This window comes from Mus caroli, unplaced genomic scaffold (genome assembly GCF_978045245.1).
Source record: "Mus caroli unplaced genomic scaffold, Mus_caroli_1 scaffold_20, whole genome shotgun sequence".
In the NCBI taxonomy this organism is placed as follows: Eukaryota; Metazoa; Chordata; class Mammalia; order Rodentia; family Muridae; genus Mus; species Mus caroli.
The window spans coordinates 43,538,923-43,558,600 of record NW_028227275.1 but is presented as its reverse complement, the minus strand read 5'-3'; the positions used below and the strand labels follow the sequence as shown (position 1 = coordinate 43,558,600).

The following is a 19,678-nucleotide window of genomic DNA, read 5'->3' as shown; positions in this document are numbered from 1 at the left end:
CCACATGTAATACAGGTCTTACCCTTTCTTGATAGTTTATCTTTTATTGTTTTTGTAACCACTATGATTCACAAGGCAGCAGAAGCCTATTTGAAAACACCTAGAATTGGCTACCTCAGGTTTGCTAGCAGGACTCACAGCATTGCAGTAATGGGATAACACATTGCTTTGCCATGGTCCCCCTAGCCTGGGATACGATGCCAAGGAGGAGCTGCAGGTCACCTCTCTAGTGTGAGTTCACATGGCCACTGAGCTCTGCTGAGTCTCCTAGCCTTTCATTAGCTGGCTCAAAGCAGCCATTATTCCTCTGGGGACTAAAGCAGGTATGCCCTCCTCAGCACTCTCTCTGAATGATTGCTTCCCAAATACATTGGCGAGGAGCCAAGAGGTGACTTATGGGGTCCTTGGGCAAGTCAATTAGCCTCTCAAGAGGGGTGATGACTCTGATGAAGAGGAGATGGAAGGAGGGCAATGGTCCATGAATCCTTACTTCAGCTGTACACCCTACCTGCTCTGCCTGCCACCTCCCTGAACAGTCCTTCAAGTGGCCCTGTGCCTTTGCATAGACTCTCTAGAGTACTATTCTTAAGGATTCTAAGGTTTTTTTTTTTACTTATAAAAATATTGATTATCCTTCTTATTTGTTTATTATACAGATTATAATTAAACAAGATATGCTTACATATCTTGATGGTTGCACACTGGATGGACAGAACAGCACCAGTTCTCATGGAGTTGACTGACAGTAAACAGGCAACTGAATCAAGAATGCCATGTGATTATGGCTATGGAAAGAGGAAGGTAGGTGGCTGAGCTCACATCAGAGAGGTGACCTGCAGCTCCTCTCACCATTGTACCACAGGATGTGAGCATGACCTAGTAACACATTATCCCATAACAGAAATGAGATTTTTTTAAAACTAAGACTTAATATCTTGAAGCATAAACACACTGGTTTTGTTTGAAGAACACAAAGAAAGTTAGTAAGGCCAGAGTATGAGGCTAAAGGCATCATGAGGTGAGGGCAGGAAGATCTCAGAGAAGTTTGGTTTTATTCTGAACAAGTGAGAGAGAAAACCTGGCAGGCTACTCTGTGTGGATGGGGGGATAGGGATAAAAGAGGAGATAGAGGTGCAGCACAAAAGGCAGAGAAGCCACTTAAAGACTCATGGAGTAGGCAGAAGTGGACCATTGAGAGAGCGAGTTTGGAAGTAAGAGCAGTGGTACTTTGCTGTTAAATTGGATTTGGGGCAGAAAAGAGGAGTCCTGAGAAACTGGGTGGATTTATAATAGTCCTTTCCAGAGAAAGGAGAGCTGTAGGGGAAGAGGCAGTGGGAGCAGGGTTGAGGTGTCTAATGTCTGTTTTGGATTTGTTAATTGAGTTGTCTACCAGGTATCTGAAGACAATTACCCAGTAGTTAATAGAATCAGTAAAATCTGGGGAAAGAGATTAGGAAAAAGAAAGGCTGTTCCAAGTAGGTTTCTAGTGTGTGATGTTAAGTGGTGGGAGATGTTTAAGGGTGCAGCTTAATGGGAAGCCTCTGAGACAAGGCTCTTAACTTAAGAGAGTTGTGATGGTAACCTAGCTAGTTCTCATGACTGTAATTGTTAGAAAAAAAGGAAAGAAAAGAGGCAAGTCTGTTCTGTCCTTAGTTTTTAGTGACTTCCTGTCTCACCATGTGATCATTTCTATCCTATAGGAACTCAAGCCATACCTTCTACCATGATGCTATGTAGCACGGGAGTAGGGATGGATTTGTGTGTGTGACTCATAATCTAGTGTCATGTTGGCTGGACTTCTTAGCTCCCCAAATTGTGTTGGATGAACCTGTTGTCTTTATAAAGTATGCAGCCTCAGGTGTTTTGTCATTGAAATGGAAAGTAGGTCTGTAGGAGTTTAAAGCAATAAGACTAAAGGCTACTTAGAGAGAGCATGGAAAGCAAAGACAGGATTTACAGGTTGCTTTCCTGGAAAGTATCCTTCTTGGCTTTCACCCCAGTGTCCTCACTGAAACATGGCCTTTGGAGTGAATGATGAATTTCACTCTCTCTTTCAAGGCAATATTAATATCCCCATGGAAACTACCTGCTTTAACTTCCGGAGGGTTTTTTTTTTTCATTGTATGACTCATTAAAATTCACCTTCATCCTACATTAAATTTAATTATACACAATTCCTTAAGAGTGGAGTTACAATTGACTAGTTTGACATGTTGCAATTTACAGATATTTAATTAAGATACCATTTGATTTTGACCTTTGCAGCTTTATTTGTGCACAGTAGAGCCAACTCTATTTGTAACATTTCACACTATTTTGGGATGCCTTTGGCAGCTTTGTACAAGGACAAGGGACATCAATACTTCTTTGGCAAAGTGAGCTTGTTTCTCTGAACTCTCAACATGTTTTATGCCCCTTTAAATACTGTCACATTATAGCTAAGTCTTTTGTATGTATTACCCCATTAGAAGGTCAGTCTGGAGAAGGTAGGAACCCCAGAGGCTGGTGTATGGCAAAGCAAGTTTGTATTTATTTGGGTTTATAAGTAAAAAACAAAAACCAAAAACCAAAAAGGCAAGTTCAAAGGGTCAGTGCACTTTGTATCCTTTTTTTGGGAAAGGATTTCTGCTCACATTACAATGTGTGTCGTTTGAAGTTAATGTGCTCTGGCACTCTTAAAAAAGAAAGCAGTATGAGGGACAAGTATGAAGTGGTGGCTTGAGTCCTGGCCACACCTTCTACTAGCAGTAATTCTTGTGTCAGAAATTTCATGTCTGTGCCCAATTAAAGCAAACCATGTTAATCTAAATCATTACATACTTAAAGTATGTAGGGGGTGGGTCCGATGCTAAGGTTCTGTTCCCCAATTGGTTCTTGGTCTATCCCTAGAGATGCCAGGGGCCAATTGTGAGGTGGAAGGAAAGAGACAGGACTTCAGGGTCCCTGGAGAGGAGGGGAGGAGATGAAGAGGAGGAAGGAAAAATTTCACCATGCTTTAGAGGGACAAAAGGTGACCAGCCATGTAAGATCTTGGGTGAGTGGCCATAGGCCACTTTTCCAGGTGGGAGGTTAGGGTGTTGAACTCGGACTAGAGGTAACTGAGTAATGAAAGTTGAGGGTTTATTTAGAGTGCTGAGCTAAGGTATTAGGAAGGGTACATTAGCTGCGGAAAATTAGTAGTGCCCAGCAATTGAGCCAAGAATGTAGGTTGGAATTGAGCAATGTATGTGTCTGTGTTTTTCATCCACAGATCTGAGGGGGGCTGGTAGCACAGCCTGTTCCTGGAGCTTAAAGTGGGATAGCAAAAGCTATACACTGCAAAGGTATATAAAAATATTGACAAAAGTTCAAGGATCTTACAATATGGACCTCAGAAAGTATGTCTAGAATTTTCTAGAAATAACCTTTGTTTCTCAGAAAACAAAACAATAGCTATATCCAAACAATGGCCACCTGGAAGAGAGCCTGTTAAGCAAATCCCTCAATAATAGCCTAACTAAGGCCAGGCATGGGGTTCATGCCTACTAACCCAGCACATGGGAAGCAATGGCTGGAAGCATGCTGAGTTTAAGGCCAGTTTAAACTATAGTGTGAAAGTCTGTCTCAGAAATGAAACCAACCGACCCAAGGGAAACCCAGCCAAATCATCTTCTGAAGAGTTTCCTGGCGGTAGAGGACAGGATCTTGTGCCACCACTCACGCTCTGGCCTGCTACGTAACTGCCTCTTTGCTGCCAAAGAACTGAATCTGGCTGGATCATCACCTCTAGTGATGACGAGAAGACACAGTTATGTGGATTAGAGTCTGCTGCTTGGTGCCAAGGAGCTCCAATAAGCCACAGTGAAATTCAGTTCATCTTGGCTGTGCCCAGCTGAATATGTCAAAGGCTCTAAAGTGCTCTGTGGAGAACTTTGGATTTTACGGTCTGGCAACAAGAGCATCTGGAAATGGATGTTAACCAGAGAAGAGAAGCAGGGTTATACTTTCTGTGTCTTGTACATATGCTGAGTTTAGGGCTGAGAGCCCAGTTTAGGGTAGGCAAGGTCAAGCTGCAGCTGGCCTTGGTTTCCCCCTGCCATTTTGTATTAGAGAATGGAAGGAGATAGGATCCAACTTGCCAGGACAGTTTAAGATTGCCTCGTGTGGTGGACTGAATGTGCTTGGCCCAGCGTGTGGCCTTGTTAGAATAGGTGAGACCTTGTTGGACGAAGGACATCATTGTCTGTTTGTAGGGGGGCTTTAAGACCCTCCTTCTAGCTGCTTGGAAGCAGTCTTCTTCCAGCTGCCTTCAGATGAAGACTTAGAACTCTCAGCTTCTCCTGAACCATGCCTGCCTGGATGCTGCCATGCTCCTGCCTTGATGATAATGGACCGAGTCTCTGAACCCGTAAGTCAGCTCCAATTAAATGTTGTCCAAGAGTTGCCTTGGTCATGGTGTCTGTTCACAGCAGTAAAATTCTAACTAAGACACCTTTTGGCTAGCACAGTGCTTTCTGCTGGAATTCTGTGTGAGGCTGGATGATGATGCAAACACAGTGAAAAACATATCTTTCCATGTCAGCATCTCAGGAGTCATTCTACTAGGGTATATGGGTGGGAAGGGTGCGCAGGGGTTGTGTATTTCCATACTCAAGTATGCTGACAGCGTTGATCACCCAATAAAGAAATTTCAATATAGTAGTCACAGAGCCAATCAGCTCCCTTCATTACCAAGTTCATGGCTTGCAACTTCTTGATAAGCCTGAGAAGGCCACTGCTGAGCAAGGGCTTCTCCTGGGGTGCAACTTGAGAACTTTGAAATTTTGGTTAGGGTGGGACTAGGCAGAGATGAAGGCCTAGCACCAAATGCAAAGGTGTAGTCATTTCTTGACTACGCCATTGTAAGTTGAACTACTGCCCTTTGTAGCAATGAACTAATTAGATTAAAACCATGAAAGTACCTTCCTGACCTGAACCTCGAATGCATGGCAAACTTACATGGGAAGAGGGTCTAGGACTTAGACAGACTCCTTGATAGGCAAACAGATAGGGAGAGGGACCATGATAGGTAGCACAGATAGTTAACTTCCACAATGACTGGCTTCTTCACCATCCTCTGAACCTGAAACAAGAGTCTTGCAGCTAAAACAAAGGTCTTATGGGCTTTTCCTTTTTTTTTTTTTTTTTTTTTTTTTTTTTTTTTTTTTAGGTAGTTGATGAACTGGCTCAACAAGTTCAAGGTTGGATGAAAACAAGTTGGTCAGTTGGCCATCTTGCCTTTCCTCAAATTGATCAGCCCTAAATTAGAGAAGACCCGCCAAGGACTGTAACAGTTCCAGTCCCGAGGGCAAAGCTGATGGTCTTTGGCTTCTCACATCTGCTCTCTGCTTTGCAAGTGGTCCTTTTTCTCTGTGCTTGCTATATGCGTGTTTCCTCACCCTCAATAAAAGCCACTCCTAAATTACTGATTCTATATCCTCCTGTTTGCTGTGTTTGAAATTTATCAAGCTGTTACCTATCCTGCTCAACACTTTCCCTGCCTTTTGATTCTTTAACTGGCAGAGGAGACAGATCCTATCAGGATCCCTGAACCTGACCAAGACTCCTAGATAGTCATAGACAAATTGTACTTCTATCTGCTCCAGGAACTCACCCCTGACCAGTTCAGCCTAAACTTAACTAAGTGACCACCTACAAGACTTGTAACTCACGGCCCTCTGTCAGTTTCTGAACCTCATTATTGTGATTATCAGTTTGCTGCCTCAGTTGGTTTGGAGTTAGATGCTCCAGCTTCCTGATGGGTAAACAGGATAACACATATATCCTTGCTCTGGAGTCCTTCTTAGACTCAGTAGAGGTTATACGTACATTAGGATATATGTGTTACATTCTTATGGTGTGTGCTGCACTCTGGTCACTAAAATTAATTCCCTTTGTTTTTATATCAGTACTGTATGATAGCAGAAGTTTTCTCTTAAATCTTCTATATTCTCTGATGGTTTAATCCGGCTGGAACTCACCTGGCTGCGTTTGGCTGATTTCTCTCTCATTTCTCTGCCTAGTAGCAAGTAATGAAAGCAGGGACCACGAGAATACATACCCATTGCTCAGTTTAGCTCATTTCCGATTTAGTGCTATGTCTCAGAGATTTCTGTTGGACAAACTCATCCTTTAGGTGTTCATTGTTAGACATTGGCAAATTTATACAATATGTCAACAGACTGAGCCTCCTTTCTTTTCAGTTTTTACATTCACTGCCTGCTTGCCCACCCCATACACAGACATTCTCTTCCCCTCCTCTCATTCTTTTTCTGCAGAAATGACTCAGCTACCTGCCACACCAGCAACCAGGTAGCTACAGCTGGACCAAAACTATGCCAAGTTTTAATAGGTATTTTTGTTACACTATTCCTAGAAATGATATTTAACATACATGGCTGTCCAAATGTCACCTGTTCTGTGTGTCGTTTCCTCCTCCCTGTTTCTACCCATCTTTCCATTTTTCCTATCCACACTTAGATGTTTTACTCACATCCACTACTCCTTCACGTTCTGCTTCTATAGGGAAGCAGAGAAGTTTCTCATCCACTAAGCCTTTCAGAGGGGTTTACACATACATGGGTATGAAGAGATCAAATAAACAGGAACTTAGGTTAATTTAATAGAAAAAATAAAATATGGAATAACATTGATTTTGGCCAGTATCAATTACAACTGTTCTATATTTTACAAAAAAACAACTGAACATTTTACACATGTACAGTATTTTTCAGCAAAGTGGATTTGGATTTAACAACAGGTCACTATTAATTAGTGAATTAAAGATCAAAAGACAAAAGAAAACAGAAAATAGGACTTTTGTCTCCAAAGGGTAAGAGCATTTGTCACGTCTCCAAACTTTGTGCTATCCATTACATATACTCATTATGAATATATATATTTATACATAATATATAACATTAACGTAAACTTTGTAAGCATTCTGTTCTAGTTAATGTAGATAAATGAGGCAGTAACACACTAGTAGTTAAACCGGTATTTCCGTGATGTGCACCTGCATGGTCAGTGGGAAATGAACTGCATGGCAATGAACCCCAGGGAATTTGGTGGTTAATTGTCTAAGGATAAGGACATCAGTTTTATCTTTTGCATCACTGTGACCTTTGCCTCTAATTGTTTATACTTGCCTAATCAACTCAATTTCTTTGCGGGCAAGTCTAGTCTTTGCCATCTGTCTGGCTTGTGTTTTACATCTGTTCATTTAAACATAAGTCTGTGCATTTAATCTTAAGAAGAATACACTATGGCCAGGTTTCCCTCTGCTCTTCGAGTGAGAAGAGCCTACAGTGTTCTAAAGAACACTGTTGCCTAGTATGACCTGCCAGTTTCTTAGTTACTTATGAATCTCCTGACTCAGTAACATTAAAATGCTATTAAAGGGTTCAATAGACCAATTACTCATTATCTACCTGCAGCTAGAAGTGAACTTTGTAGACTAGGGATATTTTCAGGGTAGGCTGTTTACTGCTTGTTTGCATGAAAGAGGACTTTAGCATCCACACCCCAACTCCTTTCCAAGATCACCACTCTCTTCTCAGCAGTGAAGCCACAGCAACTTGGAAGTGTAGCTTTCTAAAGCTTAGAACCTGGAGATGCCTGGCCATGCTCCAAGTCAATGAGGTCACCAAGGAGATTTGAAAGGAAAAAATGAAGGAGTGGGATATCAGCTATCCTCCAAGGAACTACAAAAAGATTTATCACATTTCATCATTTTCAACCACAGATTCAAAGTAGTTTCTCTATAGTCCAGTATTCTAGACTCTACGAAGTGTGAACACATTTTGAATCAGACAGACAAAGCAACCCCAGCTCAGTGACATTCAGTGGACAGGTGTGTAAGAACATGAACCTAGTTATAGAAGGACAGAGGAGTGAGAAAATACAGAACCAGGAGGGTACAATCATGCCACCCACATTCAATTTCCAGTTTTATTTTCTAAAAATGACAGGAGGAGACAAGTCGATTGATCAGCACCATTGAAAAACGCTGTTCCACTAGTGTCAAGCATGAGCTTAAATAGTATTTAAATAAATTCCATTTCTTAAAAAATACAGGACTTCTTAGAAACTTTTGACCCCAGGAAGAAATTTCCTGCATCATAATCTAAATTCTTCCCACATGACAAATGTAATTTCTGATGACAGTTTAAAAAAAAAAAGAAAAAAGGTAGGGGGGCAATGGCTAGATAGCACCGAGAGGTTGTGCAGAGCCTATCCCTCTCTCTCTGGGTTTTGGGCGACCCAGATCAGCCTCAACCCTTCTGGCTATCATATGCTTCTACTGTCATTTGACTCTTCAGAATAATCCATTTTACCAGCTGTGTAAAAAATAACCCAATTGACAGTGTTTGAAAAGCCAGTGGCAGAAAGTCTGCCCGATGAAGCCAGTGGAGGAGACTTATCAGGCAAGAAAAGTGCAAAAAAAAAAAGAAAAGCAATGTACAAAGGAAATCATGTGTAGGAAGGTATCACCATGGAACCGTGAAACACCAAGACGAGACACTGAACACACTGTGCAGGGTGTCCCTAAGGTCCAGTTTCCTGTCCTTTTCCCTGGCTGCAGAGGAAAGCCAGAAAAATGACTGAAGCAAAGCTCTCTGTTCATTCCGATCTATGTGTGCTCTTATGATGGTTTTTGTTTTTGTTTTTGCAGGGGTGGTGGTGGTGGAAATATTTTCAGGGATTTTTAAAGGAGAAACAGTGAATAACTGCAAAGGAATAAAATGGACTTTCAAACCAGGGCAGGAAATCAAATCATTATTTTAACGTCAAATTTTGGCATCAAATACTTTGGTTATACAATACTGTCTCTGTGATTCTGGCTGTTTAACACTAAACATCCAGTTATAAAAGGTAGGCTTGTTGTAGGTTTTTGTTTTTTTTTCTTCTATTTAAGTTCTGACAAAACAGTTCACCATCTCCCTGCACAAACTTGAGATAGAGAGAGAGAGAAAAAAAAAGATAGCAAGAAAGAGAGAGGTGGCTTGCAGTTTTTGGCTTTTTTTTTCTTTAATAATATGGAATAATCTATACGTCTACAGGAACAGGGATGTGAGGCAGCTGCTCAGCCTTGGAATGTACATGTTTTGCAGCACAGCTGTTGTAGAACTTTTCGCTGACAGAGATTGTTCTTTTTCACAAGCATACAGAAGCCTCCTTCTGCCCAGGACTCTTCCGTAGCTTTTCCGGAAGTCAGCAAGACAGAGGGGGAGCGGAGTGAAGAACAGTGTGACACACCGAGGTAAGTTTTGATTGGCCAAAGAGGTAGATTTGGGGGATTGGAAGAGGTCATTCAGGAGCAGGCACAGGAGGGAATTTGGTCCACCCAAAGTGATTTCAGTCAGCAGCAGTGTTTTCAGGGAAAAATATTGCAGTCCAGTAGTAAATGTGATTGGTATCCATTTGGGAAAGGAAAAAGAGAGTGGGGAAAAAAAAGAATAAATTAGAGATCAATAATATCACAAGCAAGGAACTGTTTGTTCTTCTCAGAATTATTGAGAGCAGAAAATATTCAGTCGTTTGTACCATATTTCATAGAATCCAAGATACAATGAATCCAAGACAGTTTAAGATTGACTGTTTTTTTTTTTTTCAGTATCACAAGGTAATAATGTTTGCACTATGATACTATATTTTGTTAGCAATTGATATTTTAATTTTATTCTTATCAACAGTATGTGATAGGATGCTCCATGTGCAGTTCTTCCATGTTCATGTGAACTGTTGTTAAATGAGACAGAAGAACCAGGAGTCACAGGTTTCATTCAATTCTATGTACATTTCTTTGGCTAAGTCTAAGATCCAGGCCTGGCAGTTGCATATTATCAACTGGATGGTTTAAAACAATAGTGAGTTGTCATGAATTAATAGATATATATGAATGATTCCAGAGATGTTAAACTGTCAAACAATTGTCTTAGAATCATGGAAATATGGAATTGAAAAGGAGCAACCTATAGTCAGTTAGAGCACTGGCCATGTGACCAAAGGCTCAAAGGACCTTATTCTTCACAGGCCTGAGAGTGCAAACAACAGCTCTTCATTTTCCACTCAAGCCCACAATCCTGAACCTTCCCTTTGACCATGTTGCCATTTGGTACAAATCAACCCATGGTCAGCAACACTTAGCAAGGTGGTTTAGGGCTTCATTAATCTTAGGTGCTTAATACCAAATGCTAGAGGTGAAAACTTCAAGGGAGATGTCCTGGTAACTGACAGCTGATAATTAAATGGCCCTGTGCCTCCACTTCAGGCTTCTCCGCTCAGAGTGGTGCACTAAGAACTAGCCCTGGCTGGCTCTAAAAGCACAGAGTAGGGAGGCTCAGCCTACTCTGCTACACTACCTGTTCTGAAACACGATGAAGATGAAACCACCCAGATGCTTCAGGGAAAAATGACTGCAAATGAGCATGTATCAATGTTCTCATTGGCTCCCTTCCTGCTATGTATGCCCTTTTGAGGTTCCTAATAGTGAGCTGTAGAATAACCACACAGCATCAGTAGCATCTTCTTCAGTTTGTGTGGAGTGAAGATCTGAATACAGCATACAGACTCCTAAGGTCATGTTCTGCCTTTCCCTAGGGCTATAGCCTTGTGACCAAGGCTGTTCCAAATGCAGTCTCCAAAGACATGTTGAACATGCAGGTGTTCAAATACAATTGATTTCTCTGTTGAGATATGCTTTGTGTGTAAAGCTTAGGTACAAAGTTAGGGTCTCCTGAGTATGGATTATGGTGAAAATAAAAAAAAAAAAACTAATGTTGGCATTTTAATAACTGAAACGTGCTGAATTTACGGGTGACAGCAGTGACTTTGAAGAGGTGAGGGAACCTGGCATTTGCCTAGCTGGTAGAGGAAGTTCCCTAACCTGCATTGCAAACTAGGGACACTTAAAAGTTCCTAAAAGTATCTGTGTTATACTATACGCTGCATAATTCAGTCAGAATCTTTGGGGATGGTGTAGGTCCTAGAATTTGAATAGAAACCATTAATGGCAAGAAAAGCAGACTGGTCCAACACTGGAAAGTCCTATGTTCTGGGTTTGATCTGTCATTTTTCTTTTTATCATCACATTTTGTTTTTGTTTTCTTCCTGCTGGAATATTGGAAAATTATTTCCTAGACTTATATGCTCCAGGAAATACTCTGACACTATTGGATTAGGATTCAACTATTGAAATGATTAAAAATCCAAATAACCAGAAAATGGCAAGTACTAGGGAATATCTACATGATTAAATCCTATGCTCTCATTAAAAGGAAGCGGCCCAAGAATGTTTAAAACATAGGACTTCGGAAGATATTTATGCAAAATGCTCAGTGTTCATGGGAGGGTATAAGGTTCTATTATGAGACATCAAAAAATCTGGACAGTCTGTCTACAAAAAAAAAAAAATTGGAAGGAAACAATTAAAACACCAACCAACCAGGAAAGGCTACATACTATATGATTGTAAATATTAGATGTTTTGCAAAGAAAGACTCTATGGAGACAGGGGAAAAAAAAAGAAATTCAGAGAGTCTAGGAACTGGGAGGCAGGATGATGAAAGGGGGAACCCAGGGGACTTTTAGGGCACCGAAACCATCTCATGTGATGAGATAATTGTACACACATGTCATGTACAATTAATCAAACACAATAAATTTATAGTGCCAAAACATGTGCTAGGGGGAGCTATGGGGGTTGTTGATGGTGTGTCTTTGTGGGTTCGTGAGTATGGCAGATATAATACTGTCCTGCGGGTTGTTGATAGAGGCAAAGGCTATGCACGCGTGTGCTCTTGGAGTATATGCTCGGTTTTTTCTACGAAGGGATAGCTGTTCTGATTAGTAAAGGTTATTCATTAAAACAACTAACTGGAACTGTCTTGGGATTGCAGGTGATTTGGTGATACCCAGGTACCTGAAGTAAGAGGACCATGATTTAGAGTCCAGCCTAAGCTACACAGTAAGAGTCAGTCATTATAAAATGATAACAAAATAATACAAAGCAACATGACTCATTAAAGATGTAAATCAAGGCCAGCAAATGTCCACAAGATGCTGAGTATATCCTGTTAAATACATGCTTGTTAGTCTCTTTATTAAAATGGAAATATGTTAGTCCGTAAAGTGCAAAGCTCACAGAGCAGACTACGTAGCTGTACTCACCATCCTTGCAGATGGCTCCCATCTGACACGTTCCCAAGTCTAAAAGATATCCACTGGGGCAGCTGGAACAGTTCTTGAATCCTGGCCCATTGCATGTCAAACAGCTGTTATCACATCTATAGGCAAAACACATAACTATTGAATCTCTTATCCATTGCATGGGGGATATTTACTATCAACCTCTTAATATCTTCAAATTAGTTTTTTCTTTGAAGATGACCAAGCTATTTTCTTATAATAGCTGTTAGATTTGTGAATATTAGGGGAAAACATGGCAGGTAGATACTGAGTCCAACTGGGACAAAGTGTGTCCTGGATAGAGAAATACTATTTTAAGAACTCTAAGGTATTTGTGAAGGGGAACTGGGGAGATGGCTTATTTGGTAAGGTTCAGATTCCCAGCACCAATGGCAAAAGGCAGGTGTGGTATTATGTCTCTATATTCGCAGCACCGGAAGGAAGAGAGATCGAGGGAGCTTGAGCTTGACTGTGTAACCAAACTGGTGACTGCTCTTGACTCAAAAAATTTAAAAGAACAATTGAAGAAGACACTCGATGTTGACCTCTGGTCCCAGGAACCTCCTACACATACACACACACACACACACACACACACACACACACAACTTTAAGGTGATCTTGAGGCATTAAAAATACCAGCCAACATGAACAAATTCTGCAGGTCAGTGTCCAAAGACACAGAGACCGAACTGTCCTTTATCATTAAAAATCATCAGTTTTCTCTTTATTTAGGAAGACAGTCCTACAAGGAGCTCAGATATCAAGTGCTAGGGTCAGAGTAGATGAACTTACCTCTTGCAGGATTTGTAGCCGCCCTCTGAAGAGTGGTCCAAGTAGTAGCTCGCACTACAACTCTGCACACACCTTCCCTCTTCCATGACATACCCCTCGGTGCAGTTAATACATCCATCTGCTCCGGCCCCTTTGGTGCAAAGCACATGCAAGAAACAGGAAAGAAGAGAAGCCTCAGGACAGGCAGAATCGTGGGATTCTGTAGCAGTCTGCGAAAGCCACACCCATCTGCCACCAACTTAAGTCATACCTTTGTCCTCTCTCTTACTTTCCCTCAGTGGGGCTGGGGGCAGGGGGAACTGCTGTGTTTTTAACTGAATCTATTCGCCAAGAATGCCTGTCCTTCTGGGAAGAGATGCTTACTGGGACATTTAAGTTGTTGATGATTACTGGCTTTCTGTGAGACTTGATGTACCATTATCAGGTGAAATGTGGCCCTACACACTTCCTTGAAACATACTGAGAGCTGCGTGAAACATGGCTACAGCCAAATCAAAGGAAAACCACAATCGGGAATGTAAGGGGGAAGGGTGGGAGAAGGGTACCAGAGCAGGTAGCACAGAAGCGGTGGCAGGGCTGGCAGTCGTGACCATTGAAGAACTGTCCATCCTCGCAGGTGACCGAACAGCGGGATCCCTGAAGACTGGGAGAAACATGGACAAGCTATAAGCAGACTGTTGTCCCCATGGCAAAGTGGTAAGAATGAATGGACTTCATATGTAACAAATATGGTCCCCCCCAGACATCAGAGATTGTTAAAGCTGCAAGAAAGGAAAGTGGCCCCAGACCACTCTTGGTACTTGTAATAACATCTGCAGCATTCCCCCTTTCTCTTGAATGTGTCAAACCATGTGGCATTTCTTCAACCTTACTTTACATCTAACAGCGCTTTAAACATTTTTGGCAAGAGGCTAGGAAGGTGTGGCTCCGTCCGTCATTAAGAGCACTCACTACTCCTGCAGAGGACCTGTTTTGGGTTCCCAGCACCCACAAGAATCCTCCCAATGTTCTGTTACTCCAGTTCCTGAGGCTGCCCTTTCCTAGCCTGTGTGGGAATTACCAGCATGTGGTACATAGATGTTCATTCAAGACACTCGGAAAGTACAAAAATAAAGGAGCTGAAGAAAAGAATCATAAATCCTCTTGTTAGCATTTTAAATCATTTCCATTCAGGTATTTAGGCAAGGGTATGCTCTTAGCCTCTATTTTACAATTTGCAGGTCTTCTGAAGTCAAATGGTCAGAAGCACCTACGAAGGAGCCTTGATGTGACAAAGGACAGCTTCCCCCAAAGTACATGTCATTCTCAGAGCTTGCTGACCTGCTGCCAACAAAGAGCGTCCCTTTCTCCAGCCCTAGAGAAAAGTGTAGTGCATCAAATTAATCCTTTTGTGGGATCAAATAAGAACCACTTAAAAAATGTACCACAGTTTTAGAAAAGATGCCTTGGCTCTCCAAGAAAGGACAGGCATTCTGAGGTTGGCTTCCATTCAGCAGGAGACAGAGGCTGCACTGTGTGGGAAGTGATGGAGCGAGGGGTGGGTATAGAGCACAGTTACTGAACTCTGAAGCTGTCAGCTGCTTCCACAGCATAGGCATCCTGAGGCCCAACAGTCCTTCTCAGAACAGCCTGCATCCCTTCCTGTATAAACCATCTAAGTCAGGGCCTGTGCTAGCCACTTGGCTACTGAGCCCCTGAGATGAGGCTAGTGCCATGAAGAAATTGAATTTTAAATATTCATCCAATTTTAATTTATGACCATATTTGAAAAAAAAACTTTATAAGATTCAGTTGCTGGAAAACTCCTCGGCACATTTGGAATAGAATAGATTTATAAAATTTGCTCTCTCTATTAGATTTAAAAACTTCTTAATACAGATACTTCTCATAAAAATTATTGTCGAGTCTTAGACATATGCTAAGACTATATATACCATACTTCAAAGACTTAATAAAATAATAAAGAATTTAAAGCAATTCACTAGTAATTTCTTTTATGTTGGCCACATGTTGTAATAATATATTTTGGATATATTTTAAGTAAAATATTTTATTAAAATCACATCCCTTATTCCTTTTTACCACTTTTAATGTGGCTACTGGCACATTTAAAATTACATACATGGCTGCCATATTTCTGCTGTGTGTTCTGTTTTAACTAGCTCCATAAAATGTTCTCTAAGAAATAAAGAAATAAGCTCAGTAGTCTTTTATTTCTTACGGACTAATTATGTACCAGATGTAAGTAATACATAAATGTTATAAGTTACAATAAACGAATGGCATAATAAACAACTATTATCACGCTATCATAGTTCATCAAAGTGGAGGTTCGTCTCAGCATTTTGTAATGAGAATAATGTAAGACAGCATTTAAGTGACTTTGCCATTTAAGTGACTTTGCCATGATTAATATATCGAGGGAAAAGGCTTCTACATTCTCACCATTACACTGTTCCTTTAAGATGGAAATACCATTCCAGTACCGACGACTGTCAAGGGCGCCTGTCTGGGAATTGCCTACACTGTACTATTTCACTTTTGATGAAAGATAGAATGAGTGCAGTATCCTATCACTACCTAAATGGAATGTACTGTAGAACTCTTAACTCCATATAAAGGCAGAGCCCAGCCGATATGGGGTGGTGGACTCAGCATAGAAGTATTTGACCTCTTTCTCAGGAAAGAAGTTCCCTGTTCGTGCTGCAACATTGCTCTCTTACAGTCTACCAAGTATCAGTTTTGGCAATGAGCCAGTCATCAATCTGGGGAAAGCATCTCCTGGTGTTAACTCTATGTGCAGACCACAGAAAGTCTAATGGAACTGAACCTGAGTACTTAAGATAAGCAAATGACTGGGTATGTGTAGAGAAATAATAAAGATAAGAGGATAACTTCCACCATTGAGAATTTAATCAGGCAGATTAAATAGCATTTACAGGCACTATCTGCCCAGTCATTCTCAACTAGCATAATGCAGATCAAAATGTATAAAAGGATGCTTCTCAAATGGTCATCTTCACTTATATCTGAATCATCTTTCTTTCTTTCTTTTTTTAAATCACTTTAATTTTATTGTTGATTTATTTATTTTGTGTGCTTGAGTGTTTCACCTGCATGCATATGTGTGAAGCCCATGCGTGTCTGGAATCTGTCGAGGTCAAAAGAGGGTACTGGATCTCCTAGAACTGGAGTTGCAGATAGTTGTGAGCCACTATGTGGTTGCTGGGGATTGATCCTCATGTCCTCTACAAGAACAGCAAGCGCTATTTAACTGCTGAGCCATACCTCTACCCACTGAATCATCTTCTTTATAGGGAATTTATTTGGATTACAATCCTTCCTTAGCCAAGATGGTAACCCATTCCCCCTCTCCCCCATCTAATTGTAGAGATAATGTAAATAACAGGGAAGTGCTTCAGTGTGAGTCAAACCAAGGGCAGATGGAAGAGAGCTATTTGTTGATGTGCTGACGCTTCTGTGTTCCTTTCTATTTGCTCTGCAAATCTCCCTGGATGCTCTGTCGCTTGCTGGATCTCATTCTCTTACCTTAACCCGCCCTTGCACTCTGTGCAGTTGTGAAATCCATTGCATGCCTTACAGTTCTCACTGCATTTCCCACAGACATTTTTCTCTGTTAAGGAAAGAAAAGAAGCACAGTCATACGTCCGCCAACTGGATTCCGTAAAAGAATGGAGACGGTCCAGTGTTTACTAATGTGCTCTGCAGTCACAGGTTCATCTGGAAAGCTGCGTCGTAAAGGCCAGGCACTTGATTTCATGAACTGTTACAGCAGGAAGCACCATGCACCTGTTTGGCACAATGCAGTCAGATCTCAGAAACTCTTAGTTGAAAAGTTTATAGTTTTCACTCCTTTCAATTCTCTTTCCAAAGCATGATTTTCTAGCTTTTAAAACAGGAAATTTCACTCATGCATAATGCAAGGACATTATTTACCAATGGATATAAAAATGATTACATTTCAACAACAGTATCCATGTTCTGTAGAAGTATAATAGCTCGAGTAGGTACACTGTTAGTTTTCCTAGTCAATAACAAATCTATGTCCACACTGCAAAAAAGAGTGAAACATGACTGCTGTATCATGAAAAGCAGTGATCTGGCATAATAGCTGTCAAAGGCCTGCTTCATAAAAAAACTCTGTCATATTTTAGTCCAGAAGGCTGAAGAAGGAAGCTCCAATGTTAGAGACAATTTGTGGATGACTGACCAGGCAGCAAAGACCCTCTGTCATTTCAATAGTTTTGGAAAATGTTCCCTTTGTACTTCTTCATACTCAGGTAGTATTTATTCCTTCCCAGGTTTCTGTTGGGGTTAAAGACTAGATAGTCTCACAACTAAAATTAATTGTTAGGATTGAGAAAATGTTATAGGGCTTGTATAGGGTTATACAAGCTATGATAGAAAAGGATTTACACACAACTCTAAACCCGCCAAGATAGGATAGGTAATAAAATACTTTATCTAAGTTGTCAAACATAAGTTGGATATTATAAACATACATCATACCTTATAGTTTTCATAATTGTTAAAATTGTATTCAATTTATATCTGAGAGAAAAAGAGCCTTTATTGGACTAAAACAGGTTTGATCTCTTGCAATAGACCATAATGCTAAATATTGGTCCCCCAGTGCCTGGTTGCCCCCAGGGACAAGAATATCTACACATAGATCCAAGTGATGCTATGTGACCTTGCCCCACAAGTTATCTCTGATTGGTGAATAAAGATGCCTACAGCCTATAACTGGGTAGAATTGATATAGGCAGGGTTTGGTGTCTGAAGAGAATCATGATGGGGAGAGAGAGGAAGATGGAGAATGACAACCCTGTGGGGTAAGATTCTTGAAACCATGGCCTCGGGGGCTAGCTAATTGGAGTTAAGAGGAGCCCAGATAAAACATGACAAATTATATTGTGGGGTTATTGTCAGGGAAGTAGACATAATACCATAGAGGGTAAATATCTGCCCAGCTCTAGTGCTGAATAAGGCTTATTATAAATATAAAGGTTGTGTCTTTTATCCAGAAAGTGAATGATCAAAGACAGAGTAGAAGCCCCTGATTGAGATTAAATTTTTTCAACAAGTAAGTAATAATTACACAGACACAGAGACACACAGAAACACACAGATAGGCAGACACAGACAGAAAGACAGAGATACACACACACATACATACACACACACACACGCACAGAAAAAGAGAGAGAGAGAGAGAGAGAGAGAGAGAGAGAGAGAGAGAGAGAGAGAGAGAACCAAATGAACCATTGTTTATAGGCTTCATCTCTCTTTGATCTTTAAGTGTGGATGTTCATCAAGGTTACATGGGGATGGATTCCTATATGGACCTACAGGGTATTCTGCATTTTTCAGCAAGAAATACAAAGTCCTTGACAGTGTTCTAGCAGCTACACTGCAGATCCCACCGTGACATTAAGCACACTAAGTGCATTAAGGTTCTGGCCTTGGACCTGCAGTCACAGACCCTAGATTTGCATTCTGATGTCAGCTCTTCTAGTGGGCAAGGTCAGCATCTCTATACTCTTGAGTGAAGATTAGCATGAACTCTACCTATTAGCTTATCTTGACAAGTTAATAGAGTTATTTCAAGGGGAGAAGGTCAACTATAAACCACTGTGTGTTCTCAGTAATTATTATTAGCCACCATCATAGCCTGATTACTGTGCTGTATGTAAGTGGCCTCACTTGAGGGGGAAACTGTAACAAAGGCAATAGGAAAGACACAGTGACCACTTGAGCCAATGCTATACAGTGGTGGAAGTGACCAGATATCTTAAGTATCTGCTCCCCAGTTCTTTAGAGAAGAACAGCTGTTGGGTGCTCAGAAATGGAGCATACCCTTAGCATATGCAAGGCTCCCTAAGAAACGATGTACATTTCTATGGATCTCTTATGACTCTTCTTATCTTCTAAATTTTCTTTCTGGGAGGGGAATAAAATCTGGAGTGTAAATAAATAAATAAAAGATTTAAAAAAAGAACTTCAGCAAAATCCATATTCATTACTTCAAGTGGGGCGAGGGCCTGATCTACTTAGACAGATGCCTATTTTTGAATAGACTGTGGTGTGAGACAAATTTTCTAGAACTCAGAAACAAAGCCAAAGATACCCACAGCTTTGTGAGGGCCATACTGAAGCAGTGTCTGACCAAAGTCTAATTACCTTGTGTTTTGCCTATTTGTTAATTATGTCAGTAAAGGACAGTCTCTGAGAAGTTACACATTAATTAGTGTGTGGGTTGGTGTTTAGTAAAGTGGTAATGTTCTGGTGTAAGAAACAAACACCCCCTCCCCAAGCCTACCAGTATTGCTGTGTCTAACTTTCTTTCATCGGTAACTCAGCAAAAGGACTATTTTTCTCCTTCCATTTTTCCTTCCTTCCTTCCTTCCTTCTTTCCTTCCTTCCTTCCTTCCTTCCTTCCTTCCTTCCTTCCTTCCTTCCTTCCATCCTTCCTTCCTTTCTTCCTTGGTGACTTATTAGCTTTCTTTATAATTATGTATCTATCTGTATTGGTACATGCCTGGAATGCAGGTATCCAGGTATCTGTGGAAGCCAGAAAGGGTACTGGTTCCCCTGACATTAGAGTTACAAGTGGTTGTGAGCTATTGTGAATGTCACTGAGGTCTCCTAGAGG

At 40.9% G+C, this 19,678-nt stretch overlaps 1 protein-coding gene across 4 annotated transcripts in view; it reads right to left on the bottom strand.

The window, feature by feature from the left end:
• Nucleotides 1–19,678, bottom strand: part of Pcsk5 (proprotein convertase subtilisin/kexin type 5) — a 417,146-nt gene that overhangs the window by 125,758 nt on the left and 271,710 nt on the right. For 3 of the 4 annotated variants that reach the window (XM_021151578.3, XM_029472674.2, XM_021151579.3), the window contains exons 17-20: nt 16,552–16,636; nt 13,548–13,645; nt 13,003–13,132; nt 12,190–12,305 (exon numbers count right to left, since the gene is read on the bottom strand). In XM_021151578.3, coding sequence (XP_021007237.1) covers nt 12,190–12,305; nt 13,003–13,132; nt 13,548–13,645; nt 16,552–16,636 — 429 coding nt within the window. Of the gene's footprint in view, nt 1–6,371; nt 9,220–12,189; nt 12,306–13,002; nt 13,133–13,547; nt 13,646–16,551; nt 16,637–19,678 lie in introns of those variants that run through there. The other variant, XM_021151580.3, reaches the window with a different exon arrangement.